General features: G+C 47.3%; 1 protein-coding gene and 1 long non-coding RNA gene across 16 annotated transcripts in view; both read right to left on the reverse strand.

Moving 5' to 3' along the window:
* Positions 1-25,790, reverse strand: part of LOC126959717 (uncharacterized) — a 459,264-nt gene that overhangs the window by 392,627 nt on the left and 40,847 nt on the right. The gene's annotated exons all lie outside the window — the stretch shown is intronic.
* Positions 1,337-25,178, reverse strand: TCL1B (TCL1 family AKT coactivator B). 3 transcript variants are annotated; one of them, XM_050799187.1, is made up of 4 exons: positions 7,068-7,275; positions 3,070-3,240; positions 2,644-2,712; positions 1,337-2,033 (listed from the first exon to the last, which is right to left on the reverse strand). In XM_050799187.1, the coding sequence occupies exons 1-3, from the start codon at positions 7,248-7,250 to the stop codon at positions 2,659-2,661; spliced, it is 408 nt and encodes a 135-aa protein (XP_050655144.1). In that variant the 5' UTR covers positions 7,251-7,275; the 3' UTR covers positions 1,337-2,033; positions 2,644-2,658. The 3 variants fall into 3 exon arrangements, with proteins under 3 accessions (XP_050655144.1, XP_050655143.1, XP_050655142.1); XM_050799186.1 differs by lacking the exons at positions 1,337-2,033; positions 2,644-2,712; positions 7,068-7,275 and adding exons at positions 22,197-22,353; positions 23,107-23,243; positions 25,113-25,178 and having other exon boundaries at positions 3,076-3,240; XM_050799185.1 differs by lacking the exons at positions 1,337-2,033; positions 2,644-2,712; positions 7,068-7,275 and adding exons at positions 22,197-22,395; positions 23,107-23,243; positions 25,113-25,178 and having other exon boundaries at positions 3,076-3,240.

Consider the following 25,790-nt stretch of genomic DNA (forward strand, 5'->3'; position numbering starts at 1 on the left):
GCCTGGGCGACAGAGAGAGACTCTGTCTCAAAAAAAAAAAAAAAAAACTTTCCTAACTCTTGACTGGTGTCATCATGAAATCCTTCTCTGTTGACTGGGATGCATGCTGCGTGACACACCCTCTCCTGCACACCCCCGACTCAGGCCAGTGGGAGGGAAGGCAGGCTAGGGGAAGAGGGTTCCTGAAAGACCAGGCTGCCAGATCAACATAAGCTGCTCAGCAGAAGGTACAATGCCAGCCTGCAGTGCTCACCCCAGCCCCTGTTCACGGGGCCTCCCTTTAACCATGCCAACACTGTGGAATCTCAACTCTTACCCCAAGGCTCCCTCTTCATGACTCTTGTGTACACCACACATGCAAGTGTTTGTGCAAGTGTTTATCTAGGGTAGTGATTCTCAGCCAGGGCAATTTTGCCCCCTCAGGAGCCATCTGACATTTTTGGTTCTCACAAGTTGGGGTCAGGGGATGCTTCTGGCATCCAGTGGGTGGCAGCCAAGGATGCTGCTAAACATTCTACAATGCCCAAGACAGCCCCTCGCCACAACACCACTGGCCTTGAGCAAGTCCGCTCCAGGCAAACACTGGCGTGCCTTATGTACCATGCTAAATTGTGATTGAGGCTTCCTAATATTTTGTCATACAGAAATGCTTCACTTGAAAAAGTTTGTTTTACACTGTCTTTTGCTTACACCTGTGTCTTACTTGGGTTTTTTTGTACCCCACATTCATGAACATATTTCCCCAAACTTTCTATGAATGCTTTTACAGATTTTTGTTAAGGTTGGGATTTTAGCCCATGGGTGATTTTTTCTTGTGAATGACACGAGGGAGGGAATCCCCTCTCCTTGCCACCACTGCATGGTCACCCTGACCTGCACTGTGTCGTCCACTTCTTCCTGGTCACAGTAGCGGCCCCGCTCAGTGCCTTGGCCCCCTGCCCCATCCCTCCCTGCTCAAGGACTCTGCTTCTCTGTCATGTCATCTCTCCCACACATGGGCCCTTCGTCCCTTGCACCTGCATTCTGCATCTCCTGCACTGACATGCTGTTGCACTGTCTCGTTTTGGAAGCGCTCCCTTGCTCCCGGTTCTCCTGTGACCACCACGGCTTTCCTGCCCTTTCACAGCAGGGCTTCACCCAGAGCCCGCACGAGTCTCCTCCCCTTCCTTACCTCCCGCCAGCGTCCTGCTGCTGAATGGACTGATTACAATTTCCTTCCCAGTGTGGAAAAATATGAAAAGGAACATTAAAATGTTACCTTAACATTTCGATACCGGAAGCTGCATTTCTATGCTAGAAAGAGGCCAAAGAGAAGCTCCAATTCAGCACAAAAGTGGACAGTGTGCAATAAAGTTTAATTAACCAGTACTGCGAGGCCACCTTCATGGACTAGCATCCCTTCGTGAGCTGAAGAACTGAACAAGCAGAAGCACAGGCCAAACCCGTCCTTCCACGCTCCCCACTGTGCAGATGGGCTCACTGAGCCTCTGGCGTACACTACTGGCTCAGCACTGGATCTATTTCGGGCCAAAGTGTCAGCAGAACTGATACCCACAGGGCATCCGAGTCCATATCCAGACTGGGCTCCCTCTGCGGCCGTCTCTTAAACCGAGCCACTGCCTGCTGATGGTGAGTTTCCAATCACGAGCTGCACTGGGGGTGCCGGAGGCCTGGCTGGGCACACATCCCGGTGGGTATGAAGGGAATTTGGGAGTGGCATCTAGAAGATCAGCATGAGGGGTACAGAGGAGAAAGAGAACCCACAGCTTGCAGCCAGCAGGGGAAACTGGCTCAGCGCACAGACAGGGCCCCTAGTGAAGTCCATCTAGGCCAGTTGCCCTAAGTGCAGATCCAAGCAGGACAGGACAGGACTCATAACTGAGGAAAATGAGAGAAGCTGAGTGTTCAGGGGCCCCACTGCCTCCTGCCTGCAAGGAGGCTATGCTGGGTGTGCAAACAGAAGACGGTACATGAAGATCCTCACTGAGGGGGCACGAGGAGACACCAGGCCAGAGGGGCAGGGCCAGCAGGGCCTGGGAGAAGACCAAAGGAGATAGTCAGTGAACTATGGAGGAGCCTGGCACCCCATCCAAGCTGCTGGGGTCAAAGGCAAACCCAGTGCCAGCCCCTCCAATGGACCAGGCCCTGCCTGGCCTGCTCCAAGCTGCAGCCCATCTGGGAGGAGCCCTCTGTGGGTCAGTGCTGGGTCCTCAAAGGCCACCGTCACATGGCACCTCAGTGCCATGGTTAAGTCTAGGGACCTGAGATCATTAGATGTGAGCTTGATCACTGCTATTTCCTGGCTGTACGGTCTCGAGGAAATCATTCCCATCCCCAGAGTCTTAGTCTTTTCATTGTGAAATGGGTCATTAACATGTACACCTCACAGAATTCTCACAAGGATTAAATGATTAATCTTATTCGATGAGATCCCATGCTTTAGGAACTTATTATAGGGGCCCACCCACAGTAGACCATCACACATCCAAGGGGCGGGGGAGCAGAAGTGACAGGTGGCTATGTAAGAAAAATCTCAGGAAACAGCAGGGAGGAGAAGGAGGCCATGCCGTCTTTCTGAAAAGAGGAGAAGTATTCTCGCTTTCGTCTGATCCCTGCACCGAGAGGCACGGGCCCCCAACATACCAGCCACTCCCACTGTCAGTCTTTCCTCTCCGGCTGATATGTGAGGACCAGCTGCTCCATGGAGTCGATCTGCAGGAGAGGGAACAGCCATCAGAACCTCTGGGAGATGCTCCTCCAGTTGGCCTTAAGGGCCGCCCATGCAGGCTGGCAGCAGCAGGCAGGGCGAGGCAGGTGGGAACTCCGGCTTGTGGATTTCCCTAGCCCAGGGAAGGCAACCCTCCCTCCCTCACCCATTCTGCCTATATCCCACATGGGAACTCATGTACTGATCCACCCATACACATTCAGGCCTCCTTGAAGGAAGACTTGAGCAACAGGAAGAGGAGAGACAAGAACCCCGAGGGGGCCAGGGGTACAGAAGAGAGAGGGCCACAGCAGTCACCAGGGGCCACCTGTCGCTTTCACCTGGAACCACCACACACTTGCCTGGCCGTGGTCCACTATTTCCCAGAAACTGGAATCGGCTGCTCGGTACTTCCTCCCGGGGTAGAGCTGCCACACGGGGGGCAGCTGGGAGAAGGGCATCTGGCCGGAAAAGAGTGGCTCCCGGGTATGCACTGCCATCTGCCACAAGTGCACCGTGATGCTGGGTTCATACTGAAGGGACCGGAGAGGGGGTGGCAGATCAGGGATAGGGTTCCCTGCCAACTGGGCGGCATACTAGCAATGCAGGCCTAGATGCCCCGGCCCGGCCAGTGGGCTGCCAGGGTCAGAGGTAAATGTTTTCAGAATTCCAGACCAAGAGCCTTGGCACTGGTGCCTGTGGCTACATCTAGGATGACTGGGGCTCTTCTGGCCCCCTCTGACCTGCTCCCTGCCTCGCCCCACTGCAACCCCCAAATTTAGCCACTGTTTCCAACCTGTCACCACCCTGGGTTAAAGCTAAGTATTCTCTTGGGGCTCCATCTCTGCCATTGCCATAATTTTTAAATCTTCGTTTTAAAAACAAGATATCCATGGACTCCTGGATCTGAGGGTGATAGATTTTCCCCCCAAAATATACTGCAGTTCTGATCATGAACTTCACATACTTACAGTAAATATACAAAATAAGGCTGGGAGCAGTGGCTTATGCCTGTAATCCCAACACTTCGGGAGGCCGAGGCAGGAGGACTGCTTGAAGCTAGGAGTTCAAGACCAGCCTTGGCAACATAATGAGACTCTGTCTCTACAAAAAATAAAAAATTAGCTGGCCATGGTGGCATGTGCCTACAGTCCCAGCTACTCGGGAAGCTAAGGTGGGAAGATTTCTCGAACCCGGGAGGTAGAGGCTGTTGTGAGCTATGATTACGTCACTGCACTCCAGCCTGGGAGACAGAGAAAGACCCTGTCTCAATATAAATACATAATAATAAAAATAACAAAATTAGGCTGGTACTGGAAGTTAGAAAGATGAAAGGAAAAGTAAAATCAAAGCTTCTTATGCAACAAAATGGAAAGTCTTTTACACAATTTTCTAAGTATTTGTCGTTAGTGATAAAACGTCTTTTTGAATTAAGAATATTAGCGCTTTATCAAAAAAACACGTTGTGATGATTTTTCTCAGTTTGTTGTCCTAGCTTTTTTACGGACTGCTTTTGCAAAGAGAAATATTTTAAATTATGTGGCAAAAATCTCTCCTTCTCTGTGTATTCTGACTTTAGATCAGAGATCAGCAAACGAAGTCCGGCTTGCCATCTGCTTTTGCAAATAAAGCTTTATTGTAAATAAACTAAGGCTCCTTCCCTCATTCCTTTACCGTTGCCTTTAGCTGCTTTTGCACTGCAATAGTAGAGCTGAGTAGCTGCAAGAGCATAGCTCTCAAAGTGGAAAATGTTTACCATCAGATCCTTTACAGAAAAAGTTGGCTACTCTTTGCATTAGATGTGCCCAGGAAGCTTAATTCCCACCCTAAGACATCGATCTATTTTTAAGAAAGAGGGAAAAAAATACTAAGTAGGTCCCTTATCCCACCCATGGCTAAGTTATTTGAAGAATCCATTCTATTTCCACTGAATCATAAAAAAAAAAAAAAAAAAAAAAAAAAAAAAAAAAAAGCTTAGAACTGTTTTTAAGAGTACAGTTCAGTGGCATTAAGTGCATTGACATGTGGAACCGTCGGCACTATCCACCTCCAGAACTTTTTATCTTCCCAAACTGAGACTCCATACCTGTTATTAACATTAACTTCCCATCCCCGACTCCCTCCAGCCCCTGGCAGCCACCATTCCACTTTATGAATGAGACCACTCTGAGTACCTCATACAAGAGAATCTGTCCTTCCGTGACTGGCCTATTTCATTTAGTATAATGTCTCCAAGTTTCATCCATGTGCCTGACTTTCCTTCCTTTTTAAGTGTGATTACTTCATGGTTTGTGTTTTGTTTACCCATTCATCTATCAATGGACACTGGGGCTGCCTCCACCTTTTGGCTAGTATGAATGATACTGCTGTGAACATGGATGTACAAATACATGCTTAAGTTCCTGCTTCAAAGTCTTGTGGGTATACACCCAGAAATGGCATTGCTGGATTGTGCCGTAATTCTCTTTTTTGAGGAATTCTCATCCTGTTTTCCATAGTGGCTGCACCATTTCACAGTCCCCTCCATTAACACCTTCTCCGGCTTTTGAAAAACTTAAAATATTTGCTCCACAATTTTTGCATGCTTTATTTAGTGTATGTACAGAAAAGCCTTTCCATGTTGTCTACCAATGTTTTTTGAAACAACCTATTTGAAGATTTTTAAGGAAATGTGTTATATTGTTTAAAATGTCAGTGAACTGGCCGGGCGCGGTGGCTCGCCTGTAATCCCAGCAGTTTGGGAGCCAAGGTGGGCAGATCACTTGAGGTCAGGAGTTCAAAACCAGCCTGGCTCACATGATTAAACCTTGTCTCTTCTAAAAATAACAAAAAAAAAATAGCTGTAAAAAAAAATAGCCTGTAATCCCAGCTCCTCAGGAGGCTGAGGCATGACAATCACTTGAGCCTGGGAGGTGGAGGTTGCAGTGAGCCGAGATCACACCACTGCACTCCAGCCGCAACAGAGCAAAACTCTCTCAAAAAACAAACAGGCAGTGAATTGTTTACAATGACCTAAATGTTTGGGTTTTGGGTTTTTTTGTTTTTGTTTTTTTTTTTGAGACGGAATCTCGCTATGTCACCCAGGCTGGAGTGCAGTGGCGCTATCTCAGCTCACTGCAAGCTCTGCCTCCTGGATTCACGCCATTCTCCTGCCTCAGCCTCCTAAGTAGCTGGGACTACAGGCACCCGCCACCATGCCCGGCTAATTTTTTTGTATTTTCAGTAGAGACGGGTTTTCACCATGTTAGCCAGGATGGTCTTGATCTCCTGACCTCATGATCTGCCAGCCTCGGCCTCCCAAAGTGGTGGGATTACAGGCGTGAGCCACGGCGCCTGGCCTTCAATGGCATTTTAAATATCCGGATAAACTTTCACCATATTACACTAAGGTACAGCCAGCTCCCCATTTCCGTGGATACTGCACCCATGAATTCAACCAACCTCAGATTAAAAATATTTGGGGGAAAAAAAATTTCCACAAAGTTCCAAGAAGCAGAGCTTGAAGTGATGTGTAGGTGTAGCATTAGGTGTTATTAGTAATCTAATTTCAAATATAGGAGAGGATTGTGCTGAGGTTGTATGTAATTACTACCCATGTAATTTTCTATCAGGGACTTGAGCATCCACAGTCGGTCCTGGAATCAATTCCCGCCCTCACCAGAGACTCTACTGTATTTACTTTATCCCTCAAAGACCGGCTGTGATCTAAAGCCCTCATCTACGGCCGTTTCCTGAGTCATTATCATTATCACCTGGGGAGCTTTTGAACAGTAAAGAATCTAGGACTCCACCCAAGCCTCCTGAATTAATTTCCAGAATCTGTTATCAGTCAAATGCTTCCCCAGGCCGGTCAGGCGGTGAGCCACGTACATGAGCATGTCTGTGACTCACTTGCCACAGAGGTATATTATTCTCATTTTGCAGATTAGTAATCTGAAACCAATCTCACATTCATCCTATTGGCCCACCTGGTGCCTCCAGGTTGCAATGCTTTTGCTTATACTACTCCCGCCTCCTTTCTAGACCTGGAGAACTCCTACTCATCCCACAAAGCCCAGCTCAACAGCTGCCCCATTTGTGAACCTTCCCAGCATGCACTGGGAATGGCACTAAGTCCTGAGCTGCCTTAGCCTCGGCTTCACCAGGCAGGACCGTATTACCTCATGTGGATAAGTTTGTGCCTGTGGTCCCTTCACGGGGGTGTTCCTGGGGCCAGGGCATTGCTTCGCTCCTAGACCTGCACAGAAGTGTTTTCCAGTGCGGGTAAGAACGGCCCCCTCTAATCCCCCACCGCGGTCCCACACGGGCAAGGGTCAGTGCGCAGCCCTCCCACAGCCTCCCCACCGTGCCCAGGACTCACTGTGCTGCCCTGGGAGGCGCTGCCCTGGGTGTTTGAGGCCCTGGCCCATTCCCTGTGCGAGGGACTGAACCGCACAACCACAGTCACCCAGGTCCTCCCTTCCTCGTCTTCGTAGATGCCAGGCTTCTGGATCCACAGACGGTCAGGGGGCGTCCCTAGACGCGCAGAAGCTTCGGAGGCCATGGCAAGTCTGCACCCGGGGGCTCGCCTCGAGGCTCACATGTGTGGACCTTTCAAGGTGCGCAATCTCCTTAAATGGAGCAGCTCCCGCGTGGGTGGGGCCGGGGCCGGCAGTGGGGGCGGGGCCAGTCGGGGAAGCGGGGAAGAGCGGGGAGGGGGAATAAAGGTTGCTTAATATGTGGGGAGCCCTATGCCATGTCAGGCATTTTTCATAGGGTATCTCACTGACATCTCCTAACAACTCCATAAACTAGAGACTGTCACCCACATTTCACAGACAAAGTATCAGAGGCTTGAGTGGCTTAGTAACCTGAACGAAGTGGGTAGCAGAGGAAGGGGAGGTAGCAGAAGCAGAGGAGGGAGAGGAGAGGGAGGAGGAGGGAAATAAAAGCAACCTGCAGCAGGGGCTAGGCAGGGACGAAGCCAAAGAGCAGGGGGGTTAGGAACCCGGCCTGGGTCTCCTGGAGGGGCGGGGGCTGGACCGGGAGCTGCTGGGGGCAAAAGGGCAGCTCCCGGGCATAGAGCTGCCCAGGCTTCACCCCAGGCATCTGCAAGGAATTTGGGCCGTAAGACCTATTTCACCTCCCTTCCACTGGTCCCAGTCCCTCCTCAGCCTCCTCTCTGAGATCCCCCTGCCCAATTTTCTGGCAGGTGATTCCCCTCCTTTGCTCCTCGCAACCCCCTGCCAAGCATCCTGCCCCAGATCCTGAGCTGGCATGCACGACCCTGGTCTCTCCCACCCTGTGGCCGTTCCTGTAACAGGACTCCGTGTCAGGGACCCTTCTTTGAGCTTAGAGCTTAGAGGCATGGGGGGCGGGGGCGTGTAACCTCTGTGGACTCTTGGCCCTGGAGGTATCTGGTGAAGGCGCATCCTGCACAAATCAAGCTCCCTCTCCTTAGAAAATAAGCCAGGGCCCTATCAGCATCTGAGATCAGGATCAGATAAAACTGACAGAAACAAGGCCACGGGAGGCCACATGGCCACCTGGCCAGCCCATCCTTGGCCACGGGACCCAGAGTGCCCACTTGGCCTGGTCGTCTTATTTGCTCGACTTTGTCAAGAGGCCACAGAAGCTCAAGAACATAGCAAGGTCCGTTCTCTAAGCACCCTGGGCTGCTCCTAAATGCACCATGAATAGGAACCTTTTCTTTTTGAAATCCACACGCATGATTCTTCTAGTTCAAGTGAAAATTAGTATTGAGATGACGCCATTCTGCTGGGGAGATGTGAAAATGATTTCTGGACAGCCCTGATCCAGTGTAAGTGGCAGGTAGGATAACCACTTTTGAAGAACTCACTGGGCAGCTTCTGTGGAGGTCTGAGCCTTGTCTTCACAGCAATTCCACCTCCTTCCCCAGTGTTTTTCCAAGAAACCAACACTTGGGGTGGGACTGGAGTAGGCCAGGAAGACAAGGGACATCACAGTCTCATATAATGTGATGTGGAATCACGTTATATGTGGAATCACGTACGTATGTCACCTTTGCCGCATTCTATTGGTCAGGGGTAGGTCCTACCCTTACTCAAGGTTATGAATACTAGGAGGCAGGGATCATGGGGACACCTGGTCTCCTGGGCCCCCCGTAGCCTGTTTGCTGTAAGTACCTACCCTATGGGACTCCTCTGAGGATCCGATGAGGCTATATGTAAAGTGTTAAAGCCTGACACATAGTTAACACTTGAAATACCCTGGTCGATAGTTATGTTCTCAGATGAGTTCCCTCTCCCAAGCAGAATCCATCAGTCCTACCCTTGTAACCCCAATGCAATTACTATTTATCTCTATCACTTTCTATTGCAAATATATATATTGATATTCTCAACCTCATTCCCTGATGGGCAGGTGTGTGACTGTCAGTGGGGTTGTATGTGGGAAGCCCCTATGCCATGTCAGGCATTTTTCATAGGGTATCTCACTGACAACTCCCAACAACTCCATAAACTAGAGACTGTCACCCCCATTTCATAGATGAAGCATCAGAGGCTTGAGGGGCTTAGTAACCTGAACGAAGCCCCTATGCCATGTCAGGCATTTTTCATAGGCTATCTCACTGACATCTCCCAACAACTCCATAAACTAGAGACTGTCACCCCCATTTCATAGATGAAGCATCAGAGGCTTGAGGGGCTTAGTAACCTGAACGAAGTGGGTAGCAGAGGAAGGATATGGACCCAGCTGTTCCTGGTTCTAACATGCATGCTGCTTGTTGTCTGCTTTGGCCAAGTTTGGCTCATTACATGGAAGAGGCAGAACCTGGAGCAGGGAGATCCACAGTGGCTACTGAAGAAATGCTGGTGGGCTCTGAAGGTGCAGACGGAGAACACCTTCCCATGAGTGGGTGGTCAGAAGGCAAGTAGAGGTCTCCATAGGCAGAAAGAAATAACTACCAGTTAGCCTCGAGGTGGAAAATTGATTGCTTCACCAATCACCCTCCTTGGCCAGGTCTCCCACTCCTCAACCCTTGGACCTGCTCTGAAAAAAGCCTCAGAGCTGCAGGTGAGAACAGTTTGGTCCCTGGTCCTTCAGCTGGCCTTTGTCCATGTCATGTCTGAGATAAGGCTATGTCTTCTGGCCAAGTTGTCCATCTCTGGTACCTGTGACCTGAAGGATTCACTCTTGGGGGTAGGTGCCACCAAAGTCTTTGAGAAGCACTTTGATCTCTCCAGAATGTCTCCCGGGATTGCCTGGTACTGACAGTGCACTCATGCCTGGGCGCAATGCTCTCCTCTTCCAGCAGAGGGAACCCTTCACAAGCCCCAAGCCCCCGGGGACCCGCTTGCTGGAAGGATTCCAGACCACAAACAAGGAGGCACTGTGCAGGGATTGGAAGGCTGGGTAAGAGTCACTGATACCTCTGCACAGTTCTGTTCAGCTCCTCCTCGGTACTGGGCCAAAATGGCAGGGCAGACAAGATGCCAAAGGCAGACAGTCTAGACAGAGCGTGGTATAGATGGAACTGGCAAAGTTATCCCACAAAGGAAGCAGCATGAGTAGACCTGGACGAGAGGTAATTCAGGGTGTGTCTGGAGATCAGGAATAATGAGGATTATCCAGGCTCATACGATAAAGAATAAGAATGTGGTGGTGGTGGGGTGGTGGGGGCAGGGGAGGTGCTGATGCTCCATTGTAAGGATCAAACACGCCAGTGCCAGCAGCTGGTTTTGAATGAGGAGCAATGAATGTTTGAGACAAGGAGTGGCATAAGTATGCACTTAATGTTTGAACTAATGATAAAACGAAAGAGTGGCTTAATAATCAAGTAGATCATGACTACTAGAGAAAAGACTGGATGGAGACTGTGCAGATAATAACAAAAACAAGAACGTCCAGAGCAAACTTGCAAACTGGTAAAAGAAACTCAACCCAACTATGTAACTGAAGAATGGGGGTTTAGGAAAGTTTTGCTCATTTCAAGGTGAAAATGTACACTATTTTCTTCTAAAGGTTTTATTTAGATTCATTTGTCCATGTTGATATCCAATTAACTTAATGCCATTTATTTAAAAGACTATCTGTTCTCCTACTGTACTGTATCATCACTTCTGTCACAAATCTGGGAATATTCATGTCTGAGTCTGTTTCTGGACACTTTTCTATTCCACTAGTCTGTTCGTCTCTCCTTGTGTTGATACCACATTGCTAATTACTATAGCTTTAAAATAGGTCTTTATATCTTATAGTAAGATTCTGTTTCTCTGGAGAACCCTAATACAGCTATTTGCTTCCCTTTACATATGCATATGCATTTTAAAATCAGCTTGTTAATCCTTCCCACCTCCAAAAGCCTGCTAAGATTGATGGGGACTGTGCTGAATCTATAGGTCTATTTGAAGAGAATTAACACCTCCACCATATTAAGCCTTATAATCCGAAGCGATTGCATAGTGTATCCTTCCATATTTTGGGTTGTCTTTCATTGTTCTCTCTGATTTTATTAAATTAACTCTTAAGTATTTGATTGATGCCATTTTAAACGTCATTTTAAATTCTGTATTGTGTTTGTTGCTGTTATAAAAAAATGCAACTGGTTTGTGTACATTGACACTATATCCAAGACTTAGATAAACTGACTTATCTCTAATAGTTTATCCATTCTTTGAGGAAATGTCTTAGCCATTATTATCTTCAACTATTCCTGTCTCATCCTTTCTTCTCCTCTTTCCCTCTCTTTCAGTAACTCCAACTACACATTGTCAGACCCTTTAAACTGTGTGCCATGCTCTCTATGTTCTGTCCTGTTTTGTTTCCCTTTTTTTCCCTCTCTGAGCTTCAATTTTGATGTTTTCTATTGGTTTATCTTCCAGTTCACGAATGCTGACATCTGCTATATCCAATCTGCTCTCAATTGATTTCTTTGCTGCAAATATTATATTTATTAGTTTCAGGATGCCCACTTGATGCTTTTTTTGAAAAATTAAAACTTTATCTGATAATCTCTACACTTTTAATCATTCTGTCCATCATTCTATTTCTTTGGACATAATCATAAAGTTCTTGTCTAATAACTCTGATTTACTGGTGGGCCTCCTTCTATTGTCTGCTTTTTCTCTTGGTTTTTAGTTAAATGGTCTTTTCTCTTGAGTAATATTTAAAGGAATGCCAAATATTTTGTATAAAAGCACTGGAAAGGCTCTAGTGTTTTCCCCCTAAGTACGGTTAACCCTATTCTCTGCTAGGCAGATACAGTGAAGTATTAAACAGTTTAATCCCAATAGGGACTGAACTGAGCCAAGGTTAAGTTGCAGTTTGGAAAAAAATCAGTCTATGTGGCCAGGCACAGTGGCTCACTTTGTAATCCCAGCACTTTGGGAGGCCAAGGTGGGTGGATCACTTGAGCTCAGGAGTTTGAGACCAGCCTAGGCAACAGTGAGACCCCCATCTCTACAAAAAAAAAAAAATACAAAAAGTAGCTGGGTGTGATGGTGCATGCCTGTAGCCCCAGCTACTTGGGAGGCTGAGGTGGGAGGATCACTTGAACCCCAGAGGTCAAGGCTGCAGTGAGTCAAGATCGAGCCACTGCACTTCAGCCTGGGTGACAGAGTGAGACTCTATTTAAAAAAAAAAAAAAAAATGCCCATCTACCTCTAGTTTGCCCTGTTCTTAGAGTATGACCTTCAATCAAGAGGCTGATAGGTCTTTGTCTCAGCACCGTGAACAAAAGTTCTCTGGAAAGGAAATTGGAGGAAAGAGACTTTATATTCCAGTGAATAGTTTGCACACCAGGGAGATGCAGCCTTCAGTGTAAAACAAGATGTGTTCCAGAGAACAAAGGGAGGCTTGGGGTTCTGTACCAAAAGTTCCCACCCAGGTTCCCAATCAGGTCCATTTATGCAACTGAGAGATTCAGACTCAGGTAGTTCCAATTAGTTGGTACAGCTGAGCCTTGATTGGTCAAGGCAGGTGGGCTCTGACTGGTTGGTTTAGACGTGCTCTGAAAGTCCTCAAGTGGAACAGAGGTGTTGGATTTCTGGGAACTCAGAGTACCTATGTGATTTCTAGTTAGCAGATGGCTGCTTGGCTCTATTTTACATTTAGGCCCCATTAGCCACTAAGGATCTTTCTTGAAAGATTGGCTCTTTCGGGTTCACATTTGCTCATGACACTAAGAGACTGCAGGAAATTATTTTGCTTTTGGGGGTTTGGCTTTGCTCTTCAGCATCCTGCCCTGAACTGCTTCAAATTGTAAAAAGCCTGTGGTTAGAGGGTACTGGTCACACATCTGAGGTTCCCTCAAGTCTCCACATTTGTCCAGATGCACAAAGACTCATGGCTAATGTTCTCAGGGAAAAGCAGCTGCAGATGCCTGACAGCAGGGGTCAGTTCACCTGCTCTCCAGCGTTTTCTGCTCCCACCAAGTTGTTCTCAGGAACTCCACCCCTTGGTGAGCCTTTGTCTTCTCAGGAGACCACAGGGAGCCTGGGCAACATGGTCAGACCCACTCTACAAAAAATACAAAAAGTACCCGGGTGTGGTGGCACGTGCCTGTGGTCCCAGCTACTTGGGGGCTGAGGTGGGAGGATCACTGGAGCCTGAGAGGTCCAGGCTGCAGTGAGCTGTGATTGTGCCACTGCATTCCTGCCTGGGTGACAGAAAGAGACCCTGCCTCAAAAAAAAAAAAAAAAAAAAAAAAAAACCCACAGGAAATTCCACTCTACTTTTCTGAGGTCTTCAACTTAGCCTGTTAGCCTCTCACATCACACAGCTTCACAGTTCAGCTCGTCTTAAGGAGGAAGCTGGCTGGATGCTTGAGGCCCCTCAGGCCTTTAATTTGATTACTCCACAGCAGCCCCCGACTGGACTCAGCACGAATTTCAGTCTTTAGCCTGTGCCCGGAATTATCAACTGACAGCAAGGGAAAGGCATCTGCAGATGCTCACCTCTGAGCTGTCCTCCCTTCTCCAGAATTTTACTTCCTCTGGCCCTTGTTGCTTCCGTAGCTCCCCGACGGTTTGGAAAATACAATCTTTATTTTTATCTAGATTTTCCATAGTGTGGCTGTAGTGTTACCAGAAAGGGGTCCCAATCCAGACCTCAAGAGAAGGTTCTTGGACCTCATGCAAGAATTTGGGGCAAGTCCATAGGGTAAAGTGAAAGCAAGTTTATTAAGAAAGTAAATACAGAATGGCTACTCCATAGGCAGAGCAGCCCTGAGGGCTGCTGGTTGGCTATTTTCATGGTTATTTCTTGATTATATGCTAAACAAGGGGTGCATTATTCTTGAGTTTTCCAGGAAAGGGGTGGACAATTGGACCGGAGGGCTCCTCCCCTTTAGACATATAGGGTAACTTCCTGATGTGTCCATGTCATTGTAAACTGTCATGGTGCTGGTGGGAGTGTCTTTTATCATGCTACTATATTATAATTAGTGAATAATCAGCAGTGAGGACGACCAGAGATCACTTTTGTCACCATCTTGCTTTTGGTGAGTTTTGACTGGCTTTTTTTTTTTTTTTATCACAACCTGTTTTATCAGCAAGGTCTTTGTGACCTGTATCCTGTGCTGACCTCCTATCTCATCCTGTGACTTAGAATGCCTAAGCTCATGGGAATGCAGTCCAGTAAGGTCTCAGTCTTATTTTATTCAGCCCTTATTCAAAATGGAGTCACTGTGGTTCAAACGCCTCTGAAAGTAGCATTGGCATGTTGCAAACCACTTCATCTTACCCTAAGAGAGGGAGAGCTTTTTTTTTTTTTTTAAAGTAGAAGGAATTAAATTATGTCTTTGTGCTGACGGAATTGAAGCAGGAGAGAATGGCAAGGTATAAACTGAAGCACAGTGATGAGAGCCCAAGGGGATGGCTTGGCTTGAAGGAAGGAGGGACTCTTCTTCCAGTGTAACTGAAAGGAACAAGGAGAATCAGCTCAGAGGCAAGTAAGGGTTTTAGGTTTGGGGGCAAGAAGAGGAAATTCCCTTCCTCCACCTTTCACAGCATGAAATTACAAATGGTTATTTTGTAATTTTCTAAGACCTAACCTTGGAAAATAAACATATGAAAATATTAAGAACATGTTTATGACCTTCGATAGGGATGACCTTCTTAAAGATGATGCAGAAAGCAAAAGTATGACCTTTTTTTTTTTTTTTTTTTTTTTTTTTGAGATGGAGTTTCGTTCTTATTGCCCAGGCTGGAGTGCAATGACACGATCTCGGTTCACCACAACCTCCACCTCCCAGGTTCAAGCAATTCTCCTGTCTCAGCCTCCCAAGTAGCTGGGAATACAGGCGTGTGCCACCAAACCCGGCTAATGTTGTATTTTTAGTAGAGACAGGGTTTCTCCGTGTTGGTCAGGTTGGTCTCAAACTACTGACCTCAGGTGATCCGCCTGCCTCGGCCTCCCAAAGTGCTGGGATTACAGGCATGAGCCACCGAAAAGTATGACTTCTTATGACAATACATGAATTTTCAAAAGTGACCAGAGTAAGAGAAGATAGTAACAATATATAGCAAAGTATTAGTTTCCAGTATATGTAATGAACTCTTACAGATCAGTAAGTAAAGGGAATAACCCATTGGAAAAATAGGCAACAGCTAGAATTCACAGAAAAGGAGATGAAAACGGCCAGTTGCTGTATGAGAAGACGCTCAGTCTCACAAGTAATCAAGAAAATGCAAATTTTAAAAGTGAGATACATTTTTTAAATCTATAGTAGTGCCAAACAAAAGCACTTGGCAATATCAAATGTTGGCAAGTGACGTCATTTGCCTTATTGACCAGGTCCCTTTTTCACAGGAGCTGGTGAAGGAGAACCAGGCTCTTCCTCCCGTGGCCACCCTGGCCGGTCAGTTTCCACAGAACTAGCACACCAGGCTGGGCAGGCCAGCGCAAGTTTCTTTACTGAAAGTTGGGTCCGTTTCAAAAGGACAATCTGGACACAGAACAGACAAATGTTAGAGTTTGAGAGTTTTCCCTTGAGTTTTGCAAGACAAAACATCTAGTAACTTCAGTATTCACCAGGAAGAATTCCCCAGTGGCCTCTCCCTCCGGCCCTTTCTCCTGCCTGCCTTCAGGATCACCCCTTGTCTCATAGGCTTTAATTTTTCAGGTCTCCTTCTTGGATAGATTCTATCCTGCCTACAGGTGAGCCCTCTCTTCCCATGCCAAGTTTCCACCTAACCTTGGTCTGGAGCAGGTGCAGGCTTCGGCCAGATGGAAGCTGCTGGGTGGGTGCTGCCTAGCCTTGGATGCTTGGGTAAGGAGAAGCGGGGTGAAATTAGGGTGATGGGCTCCAGCCTGTTGGCCAAGGTTGAGCCTGGCTTCTCTCATTCAAGTTTCCTCATTGGCAAGAACAATAAGCCTGCCAGTTCTTTTATTAATAGATCTATAAAGTTGGCACCTCTCCCAAGGGCAGACCTTTTCTCCCCCATAGGACAAGACAGTCTAAAACCAAATTGAGGAGGAAACAACACTTTGTCCGTTAGCACAGGCTCGTCCTGCCCTTGCAAACTTTGGTCTCATTATTGACAGAGGGGCTTTTGATTTCTCCCCAGCTCCACTGAGAGGGGGTGGGGAGAGCTGGATTTATGCTTCATAGCTGAGCTTTGTTGGAAGAGGACCAAGGGATAAATTCATTCAGCCCAGCCATTCTTTCTCCTTCCCCATATAAATGGAGAAAGACGGTTCCTACAATGCAATAGTATTTTCCATTTGCAAATGAGTTAGGAAGCCAGGGGCACATAGCATCAAGCCTATGGCGGGAACTCTTGCCTCCTTTTCAGTCAGAATAATTGTCTCCCACCTTTTCTTCAGACTTCCGTTATCACATCAGCCTCACTCTGACTTGGCTTACAGCATGTAGGTTTATATTGCCCAGATCCTATTTCAGGCTTTCTATCTCTGTCTCCACTAGACTCTGGCTCCCAAACGAAAAGGGGACCTGGAATATTTGAAAGTGAAATGGGAGAGTTCCCTGACCCCTGTCCCATGACGTGTGACAGGGGCATAGCTCTTATGTTCAGCCACCACATCCTCAAACCCCTTACCGGAGGGGGAGCATGCAGATGGGCAGGTGCAGGAGCCAGGGTGAGCACTTTTTGGGTTCCAGCCCCATGGTAGCATCTATGGGTGGGTGTCTGTGACTCCCAGAGTCCAAGTGGGCACATGTTACAGCATTCTGTTAGCCTTGCTGTCCATGGATGACTTAAGTGTTAGACAGTTCAGTGGACCCTCTTGGTACCTAGGTCTTTGTCCGTGTCCAGGAAGAATCAGGTCACACATAAACTTTAAGGATGAATGCAGGCAGTTCATTGAGTGGTGGAGGTGGCTCTCAGCAGGATGGATGGGGAGCTGGAAGGGGGATGGAGTGGGAAAATGATCTTCCCCTGGAGTTTGGCTGTCTAGTGGCTAATCTCCTCTCCCACTGCCCCCAGCCAAATTCCTCTCAACATTCAGATGTTCCTTTTCTTCTCTCTACTGTGCCATCCTGCCATTCTTCTGCTCTTCTGTTTGTCTCCTCATCTGCTTCTGGAGCCTGGGGTCTGGGGTTTATACAGGTATAGGATAGGGGACATGGTGGGCCAAAAGGCAACTTTTGGGCATGAAAACTGGAATGCCTCTTCCCATTTAGGGCTGCAGGTTTCCAGGTTTGAGGGTAAGGCCTTTGCCGGGGAACCACCCTCTTCTACCCAGTATTTCCGGGTCTCCTGTCTGTATCAAAAGCATATAGGGTTTGATGGTGAACAGCCCCAAATCCAAAGGTTAGTTTTACCCCTCACTAGTTGTGTGACTTTGACCTTGTAACTTAACCTTTTTGAACTTCCTACTCCTCACCTGTAACACAAAGATGCTATCTACCTTACTATGTTGTTGTAAGCAATGGTAATAATATTTATGAAGTCCCTGGCACATGGCAGATCATCAATGATAACTGATAATTGACAATCAGTTGGGGGACAGAGACCATTTCTTATTCATCTCTATGTCCTCAGCATCAAACCAGTGCCAGAAACATTGGAAGGGCCCAGAGAGTATTTGTTGGATTGAAATATCCTTTAGTCAAATGGTTTCCTGGGTCAACATGAACCCAGAGGTGTGCTGAAAATATAATTCATTCTGACTCCCTTCCTGCCAACTCCTCATAGAAAATGTACTCAGGAATGAAAGTGTTCACAGCAAAACAAAGGCCCTGGGTATTGAGAGTTTGCAGTGAAATAGAGAGGTCTGAGGGGTCAGGAGAAACAAAGCATCAGTCCGCACAGACGGTCCCCCGGGGTCTCTGTAATTATCATGTCTTTCTTGCAGGTCTGCTGTGTGAGTGGTCTATTTAGGTTAGCAGAGTTGCCGAGGTGAGAGGTGCGCTCTGATTGGCCATGGAGGCTGCCCTTGTGTGCCTGGAGCTTTTCCTGACCGTGGTACAAAGCTTCCTCATGCAGTGCATGAAGATCCACCTGCATCTTCCCTCTGCTGCCTCTCCCTCTGGCTCTTTGGGCTGTGGTTTTAAATGGTTCTTCATTTAATCCATCAGAATGACCCAGAAGGAAGCAATTGTTTGTAAATGGGTCACTCCCTCAAGCATGGTGGCAGCCTTCTTATGATGAAGAAATTGGGTCTTTGCAAATATTAAGTATCTAACTGAAGGGTGAGGGGAGAGAGGCCCGCGTGTGTTACGAGCTCTCCATGGAAACTGGGCAGTGTTCCTATCTTTGTTTTAGAGATGAAGAACCAAGGCTCTGAAAGCAACCATCAGGATGGGCACGGTGGCTCACACCTGTAATCCCAGCACTTTGGGAGGATGAGGTGGGTGGATCGCTTGAGCCCAGGAGTTTGAGACCACCTGGGCAACATGGCGAAATCCTATCTCTACAAAAGGTAAAAAATTAGCTGGATATCATGGCGCGCGCCCCACAGTCACAGCTACTCAGGAGGCTGAAGAGGGATGATCTCTTGAGTTCGGGAGGTTGAGACTGCACTGAGCCATGATCATGCCACTGCACTCCAGCCTAAGAGACAGAATGAGACCTTGTCTCGAAAAAAAAAAAAAAAAAAAAAAAAAAGTGACCATTACTTAGCCAAGATCACAGAGGTAGCTAGTGGAGGAGCTGGAATCTGAACTTCAGCATGTTTGATTCCAAAGTTCAAACTCTCTTCTACTACACCACAGGTACCTGGTGGACACTGCAAACCCTGTTCACTGATTGACAGAAGTCAGGGTGGTACTCATGAGCTGGGGACATATGCCCCAGTAACTCAGCAAGCCTCTCAAGTTACATTGCCAAATACTAATGACTCATCTGATCCACACAGAGCATCTGGGGCCCAGCTCCAAGTTACTCCATAACAGTAGAGGGTACCATCTTATTTATACTCAGGCCCTGTAGGACCCAACTTGTCTAGGAGATATTCTGGGGACGAAATGGAGGGGACCTCACTACACAACTCTAATAAATAGAACGACTGATTTGCAAGGCCATGGTTGCTTGAATATCTGAGGTCCCAGGGATGCCAGCCAACATGCCTGGCTTTCTGGGGTTGGGAGAGGAAGTAACCCACCTCCCCCTACTCTCTGTAAATACAGATATTATGAGGACCCTCCCATCCTTAGAAACAAGCCTGCCTACCACCATCTTTTCATGATGGTCAATATAGTATGTGGGTTAAAAACACAGATTCTGGAGCCAGATTGCCTGGGTTCAAATCTCAGCTCCGGTATTTACTAGCCATGTGAATTCCAGCAAGTAACTCACCTGTCAAAAGGTATAATGAAAAGACTACATACTTCATATAGTTGTAAGGAATTTATTAAATGAGCTGAAATGTGCTAAGTTCTTAGAACAGTGCCTGGCACATTCTAACTGCCTTAGGTATTGTTATTGTTGAGCATTGTGCTAGCTCTCCAGCCTTCCCTTCGAAGCCAGACTTCTCAGAAAAGTCTAGGAGCACTAACCCTCAAGCCTGATTCCTGATACAGACCATCTCACAATCTTGTTTCTGCCAACCTGCCCACAGCCTCCACTGAAATTGCTCTCTTAAAGGGTCCCAGGCACCTCCTTCCTGAAGGTGGTGGATGATCAGTTCCTTTAGCAGAAGTCATCCCGGTAACTGCTGCCTGCCACACCGCGGCCCTTCCCACCTTCTCAACCCTCTGGTTTTCCTTTGGTTCCGTGCCTTGACACTGGCAATTCTCACCTTTTGACATACCAAAGTTTAAAATGTTAGGCGGAATTAAAATTAACCATCATCCATCTCCTAAAAGCTTTCCCCCTAAACTTCTTTTCCTTTTTTAGACAGGGTCTCACTCTGTCAGCCAGGCTGGAGTACAATGGTGCCATCATAGCTCAATAAAGCCTCAACCTCCTGGGCTCAAGCGATCCTCCCACCTCTGCCTCCCGAGTGGCTGTGACTACAGGTGCATGCCACTGCACATGGCCCCCGCCAGACTTCTGGTAACAGCATGTATTTTGTCCCCACCATTCACCTTTCTCATCAGAGAGATATGTTAAATGAGGCTTCACTGAACACACAGAGCCCAAGATGTGATTGTTTAACAACCATCCATCTTTATCCACCAAACTAGATTCCCTAGTGTCCAGGGAAAAGGTTGTTCCCATTTTCCTTATGCTATAGGGACCTGCTATGGGAGGCGGACAGGCATAGGGGCAAGGCAGAAGCAATGAACAGCCACTGGCTGGTCTCACTGGGTTATAAAGTGTGTTAGCTGGGCTCTCTGGGCAAAAATCAAAGGTCTCAACTCAGATCTTACACAGACGTCCAACATACAGCCAAGTCCATGATCCTGTGACCTGCCAGGTTCATCATCCATCCCTTCTTCTTCCCAGTGTCTAGAACCATTCATCTCCCTGCATCCTCAGCCCTGAACTAGCACTGAGTCCAATTCTACCCTGATTTAGAGAAGAGGAGTGGATTAAAGACCTAGCTTAGAATTCAGCAACTCCAGCCTGTCTGCTGGCCATACTAGTGTTCGAAGTCCCCACTTCAAAACTAGGGTTCAAGTCCCCACACTCTAGTCACTCCATCAAAGATTTGCCTTAATACCAACAGTTCAGGGAGAATTTTCTGCCCCCAACCCCCAACACACACACACCCCTACACACAATGCATGCATACATGTACACACACTCACTCATCCTTTGCAAACACCAGAGGCCTGCATCTGATTCAGAGCTGTGCCTCAGGCCTCGAGTCCTGATAACAGTCTTTTTGATGCTCAATAGATAGACACGGACCATGTCATCTTGGGGTTTATAGTAGGCCTGGCACATACCAGGTGCCTGAGAAATGTCAGAAGAGCCAAATTCTTGCTCCCTCATGCCTGCTGCCAGAAAAGTCATAAGGAACAGGATAAAGAGTATGTCCTTGGGGATGAGACAGCCTAGCTTGGATCTGGGTTCTGGCACTTCGTTGGCTTTGGGATGGTGAACACATTCCTCAACCCCTTTGCACCTCGGTTTCCTCAAGGTTGTGAGGATTAGCAACGACATATGGAAATGTGTGCTGTAAAAATGCCTGCCTGGGTTTGATCTTGAGAAATGGTGCTATGAAAACAGAATATTACAACTCCCCTCCCCTTTCAGAGGGGAAATAAATCAGAAATACACATTTTTCTTCAGGAAAAGAATTACTTGTAATGAAAATAAACTATGAAGAAATTACCGTACCTTTGTTTATCCAGTGCAAAAATGCTGCCTCTGCTCTGAAATATTTGTAAGGCCTTCTGGGTTATAAAGTGTGTTAGCTGGACTCTCTGGGCAAAAATCAAAGATCTCAATTCCAAGCTTTCTTCTGAGTTTTCAGCCTCCCTAAGCTACCTGATTCTCAAGGTCCAGAAATGCAAGAGATTGCTCAGCTGTGCACTCCATCTTTGCCTCTTTATAAAATACAAATCAGGCTGGGAGTGATCGCTCACACCCATAGTCTCAGCACCTTGGGAGGCCAAGACAGAAGGATCGCTTGAGCTCAGGAGTTTGAGACCAGCCTGTGCGATATAGTGGGATCCCATCTCTACAAAAATAAATAAATAAGTAAATAAAATATGAATCAGAGCCCTATATTCTGTGCAGACTCCTAGCTTTGTGAAGCACATTTTATATGACTCCATGAAGCCATAAAACCTGGCAAGTGTAGGAGTTTGCTGAATGTTACACATTTACTCACTCGAGATATACATGTACAGAATTTAGTTTTGTTTGGGATTTTAAAAAAAATGTTCTCTCCCTCTGTCCTCCTCCTTCTCTGGTTGTTCCCCAGCACTGTGAATAACTCCAGGAGCCTTTAGTGTTTGAGGGGGCAGCTTCCTGTGCTGATTCTCCCTGTTGGAGGGAGGTGTAACAAGTTTCTATTGATATAAGTGCTTTGGACAATTTCAGAAACTAAAATTCATCTCAAAACAAAATAGTAGCGATTTTTACTGCTGTCATTATTGTCAAGTCCTCGTACATCAGCTTTCCCCCAGACAGTGGTAGTCACCTACTTGCTAAGATACCAAATTTACCTCTTCTTGGAGTCTCCCTCCTTCTGCCTTCTGTCACCTTTCATTTCTTCAATAAATATTCCTTGGGCTCCTACTTTGTGCCGGCATGGTCCTGGATGCAGCAGATCCACAGGTGAATGAGACAGGCACGTGCCTCCCTGCTTCATCCATGTCCTTTCTAGTGGGGTGGCAGATGATGCACAAAACCAACTGATGTTATCTAGATGGCAATAAAAGTGTTATGGCACTGTAATGGGCTGGAGGGATGGAGGAGGGTACCATGTCAGACCACAGGGCCAAGGAAGACCCCTCGGAAGAGAGTATTTAGGCAGAGAGCCAGCTGCATGATCTGGCAGAGGGGGCACAGACTCTCAGAAGACAGAAAGACAGCGTGAAGGTCCAAGAGCAGAACAAGCTTGGAGTGTCTGAGAAACAGAAAGGCCGGTATGAGGAGGGGAGGGGGATCTTAGATGAGGTTAAGAGGTAAGGACAGGCAGCAGGTCACACAGGGCTGCAGGCCGAGGTTTCATTCCAAGGGCTGTGAGAAACCAAGGAGAGCAGATTAAAAAGATCTGTCTTGTGGCTCCGCAGAGAAGGCACTGCACGATTTAAGAACAGAAGCCAAGACCACTCGGGAGGCTGTTGTGGAAGTCCCAGTAAGAAATGAGGTGGCATGGACTGGAATGGGGGAGACAGAGGTGAGAAGGCGCTGGAGGCAGGATCTATTTCAGAGCTCATAGGACTCGACAGTGGGTTGAGGTGGGTGTGAAGGAAAGAGAGGAAGGAAAACAGGCCCTCTGCCTCCCCAGTACGCGCTTCGCCAGCCTTTCTGACTAGCCAAGACCCTGGCCCAGCTCCCACCTCCACCCAAGCACCACCCTGATTTCCCTCCTCACAGGCTACATGTTCCAGAGCCCCCCTCCTCTCTCACCTGCACTCTCACCTCCCCAGCTTCTGTTGTAACTCCAAGAAGGAGAAGGAGGGAAAAAAAGGACGTGACTGGAATCTGCAATGGCAGCTGCTCTTGGCCCAGTGTGAATGTGTCTGGGATGTAAATCTGTTGTCTCTCTGGATAAAACAGGAAACAATTACTCATGCAGATGAAAAACTTTTATTCCCCTCCTTGACAGCTAACATCTCAAGGAGCCTTTACTATGTCAGTCCTCAGTTGAGATAGAAGCAAATATTTAACATCTATAGTCTCTGGGATAATGTAAGGCAGCTCCTTGTTTAATGATGAGCTTCCGATTTTTGGCAGGACCAAGGAGATACAAGGCAGGGAGAGGAGGAAGGCAAAGAACAGCGAGAGAGGTTCTAGGGAAGCGCACCTGAGAATTGCATGTGAAAATTATTTCAAAGTCGAGGAAGTCGATATGGTACTGGGTACTAGTCTAGTTACTGAGATGATACAGGGGCTCCTGGGAGAGATGAGCCCTTAGACAGCGCCTGGGCAGGAGACAGGGACCAGAACTGGAAATTACAGCCCTGGGTTCCAAGCTGGGGCTTATTTCATTCAATCATTCACTCATTTAACAAATCTTCATTGAGCATCCACAATGTGCCAAGCCCTGTGTAGATTTTACTTTAGGTACTGGCAGGAGTGGGAGGGGATTAACAAGTAAACAGGAAAATTACGATGCAGAGTAAGCATTAGAAGAAACCAGCACAGATTTGGATGCTGCTAATAAGAGCCCAAAGAAATTGCATCTAAGCAGAGGCCTTAGGAGGAGGTGGGCAAAGGCAGAAGAGATGGAATTCCAGGCAGAGGGAACAGCATATGCAAAGGCAGAAAGGTAAGAGGTGCTCAGCAGGCCCAGGGAGTTGCTAAGAGCTCAGTGTAGCTGCAAAGTGGACTGTAAAGTGTGGAAGGCAGCTTCTAAAATAGCTCTCAAGTTCTTCACCTCCTGCACTTTATCCTTTGCACAGTCCTTGAATGTAGGTATGACTTGTGCCTTGCTTCTAACCTGTAGAAAACAGGACAAAGGTGGCCAGGCACAGTGGCTCACGCCTGTAATCCCAGCACTTTGGGAGGCCAAGGTGGGTGGATCACGGGATCAGGAGATCGAGTCCATCCTGGCTAACATGTGAAACCCTGTCTCTACTAAAAATACAAAAAGTGCTGGGTGTGGTGTTTGTTTGTTTGCTTATTTATTTATTTATTTTTCAACTGAAACAGCTTAGTAGCCCAGCCCTGTGGTTATCCACTAACTCCAACGTTATCAACTAGTGCTTAGCTAGTTACGGGCTTATAAACACCAGAATTCTAGCTCAGCTCCAGCAAAGATGAGTCAACAGCTGGCAACGAGAAACAGACAGGTGGACAAGAGCCAGAGAACACCAGAGACAAGAGCGAGGCTGATTAGGAAGCCAGAGCTGCGAAGCCAGACAGCCAGCAGCCTCTTTCCAACCCTGTTCCTCCACTACATCGTCACTCAGGTTTCTGTTTTCTTCGCTGCTTTCCTGGCTCACTTGAATCAATTTACAGGTGACTCCATACACCTGTCTGCCTCTGCACTTCTGACCCCAGTGGGGTCTTCATCCCTATCCGAAGGAGGCTGGGGAGTGAGGATTGCTTATCCAACTCTGGCTGAGGGCAGCTTCTGGAACAAAGAGGCTGCTTAGAACACGCCCATGGAAAGAAGTCGAATTGAATCCATGGGAATTCCCCGCTTGTTGATGCTGGAGTGAAGCAGAGACATTCCATTCCGTGAGGCCCATTTTGTAGATGGGGAACTGAGGCTAGAAAACATGTCCCTTGAGCCCTGTTTTTAACGATGACAAAGAGACAGTGGTGTGTAGTACAAAAGGCCTTGAACCACAGATGCAGAGATCTGGGCTTTACTTGTACCTCTGTCAGGGACGCCCTGGTTGACTGCAGACAAGCCACTTATTCTCTGAATTTGGGAGAAAATCAGAAATTGCTGATTCATCACTCACTCAGCAAACATTTCTGGAGCCTCTTTGACGTGTCAGGCCTGGGGATAACTATTGAAATACGTGGGCTCCAAACTGTAGCCAGATCACACCATGGAAGTCGGGTTTGGCCCTGCGGCCACATGTCCGCATGGCTTTCGGTCACGTTTTCTCACTTGCTGTGCCTTCTTCACATATGTGTGAATGAGAGAAAAGAAGGCCTGTTTTTCAGGCTTCTATGCAGATTGAATAGTAACGTAGGATGGTGCAAAGAGCAGCCCTGGCCTGCAGAGGCTCTCAAGCGGTAGACAGCGTTGGTCAACGGACTGCTGCAAAGAACCAGCAACAGGCAGGACACTCAGTAGACCAGGGTCCACTCTGGAAACACTCGTCCAAGCCACACACCTCTGGAAACTTAGCAGGAAGGCTTAATTTGAAACACTTGTGGTCATACTTCAGGATGTCACTTGTAATTTCCATGATCTGTAAAAAGGTGAACTTTCACACTCACATTTAATAGCTTCATTCTAACATCTCAGGTACCCCATAAACACGTCACTCTGCACCCACAAAAACTAAAAATAAAAAATTTTAAGTTGTTTTATGATATAAAAATAGCTTGAATCTAATCAAAACTATAGACAAAATCATGAGTTTGATATTCTGGTAACTTTTTGGAAATACAGAAATGCATATTCATCA

This window comes from Macaca thibetana, chromosome 7, assembly GCF_024542745.1.
Source record: "Macaca thibetana thibetana isolate TM-01 chromosome 7, ASM2454274v1, whole genome shotgun sequence".
In the NCBI taxonomy this organism is placed as follows: domain Eukaryota; kingdom Metazoa; phylum Chordata; class Mammalia; order Primates; family Cercopithecidae; genus Macaca; species Macaca thibetana.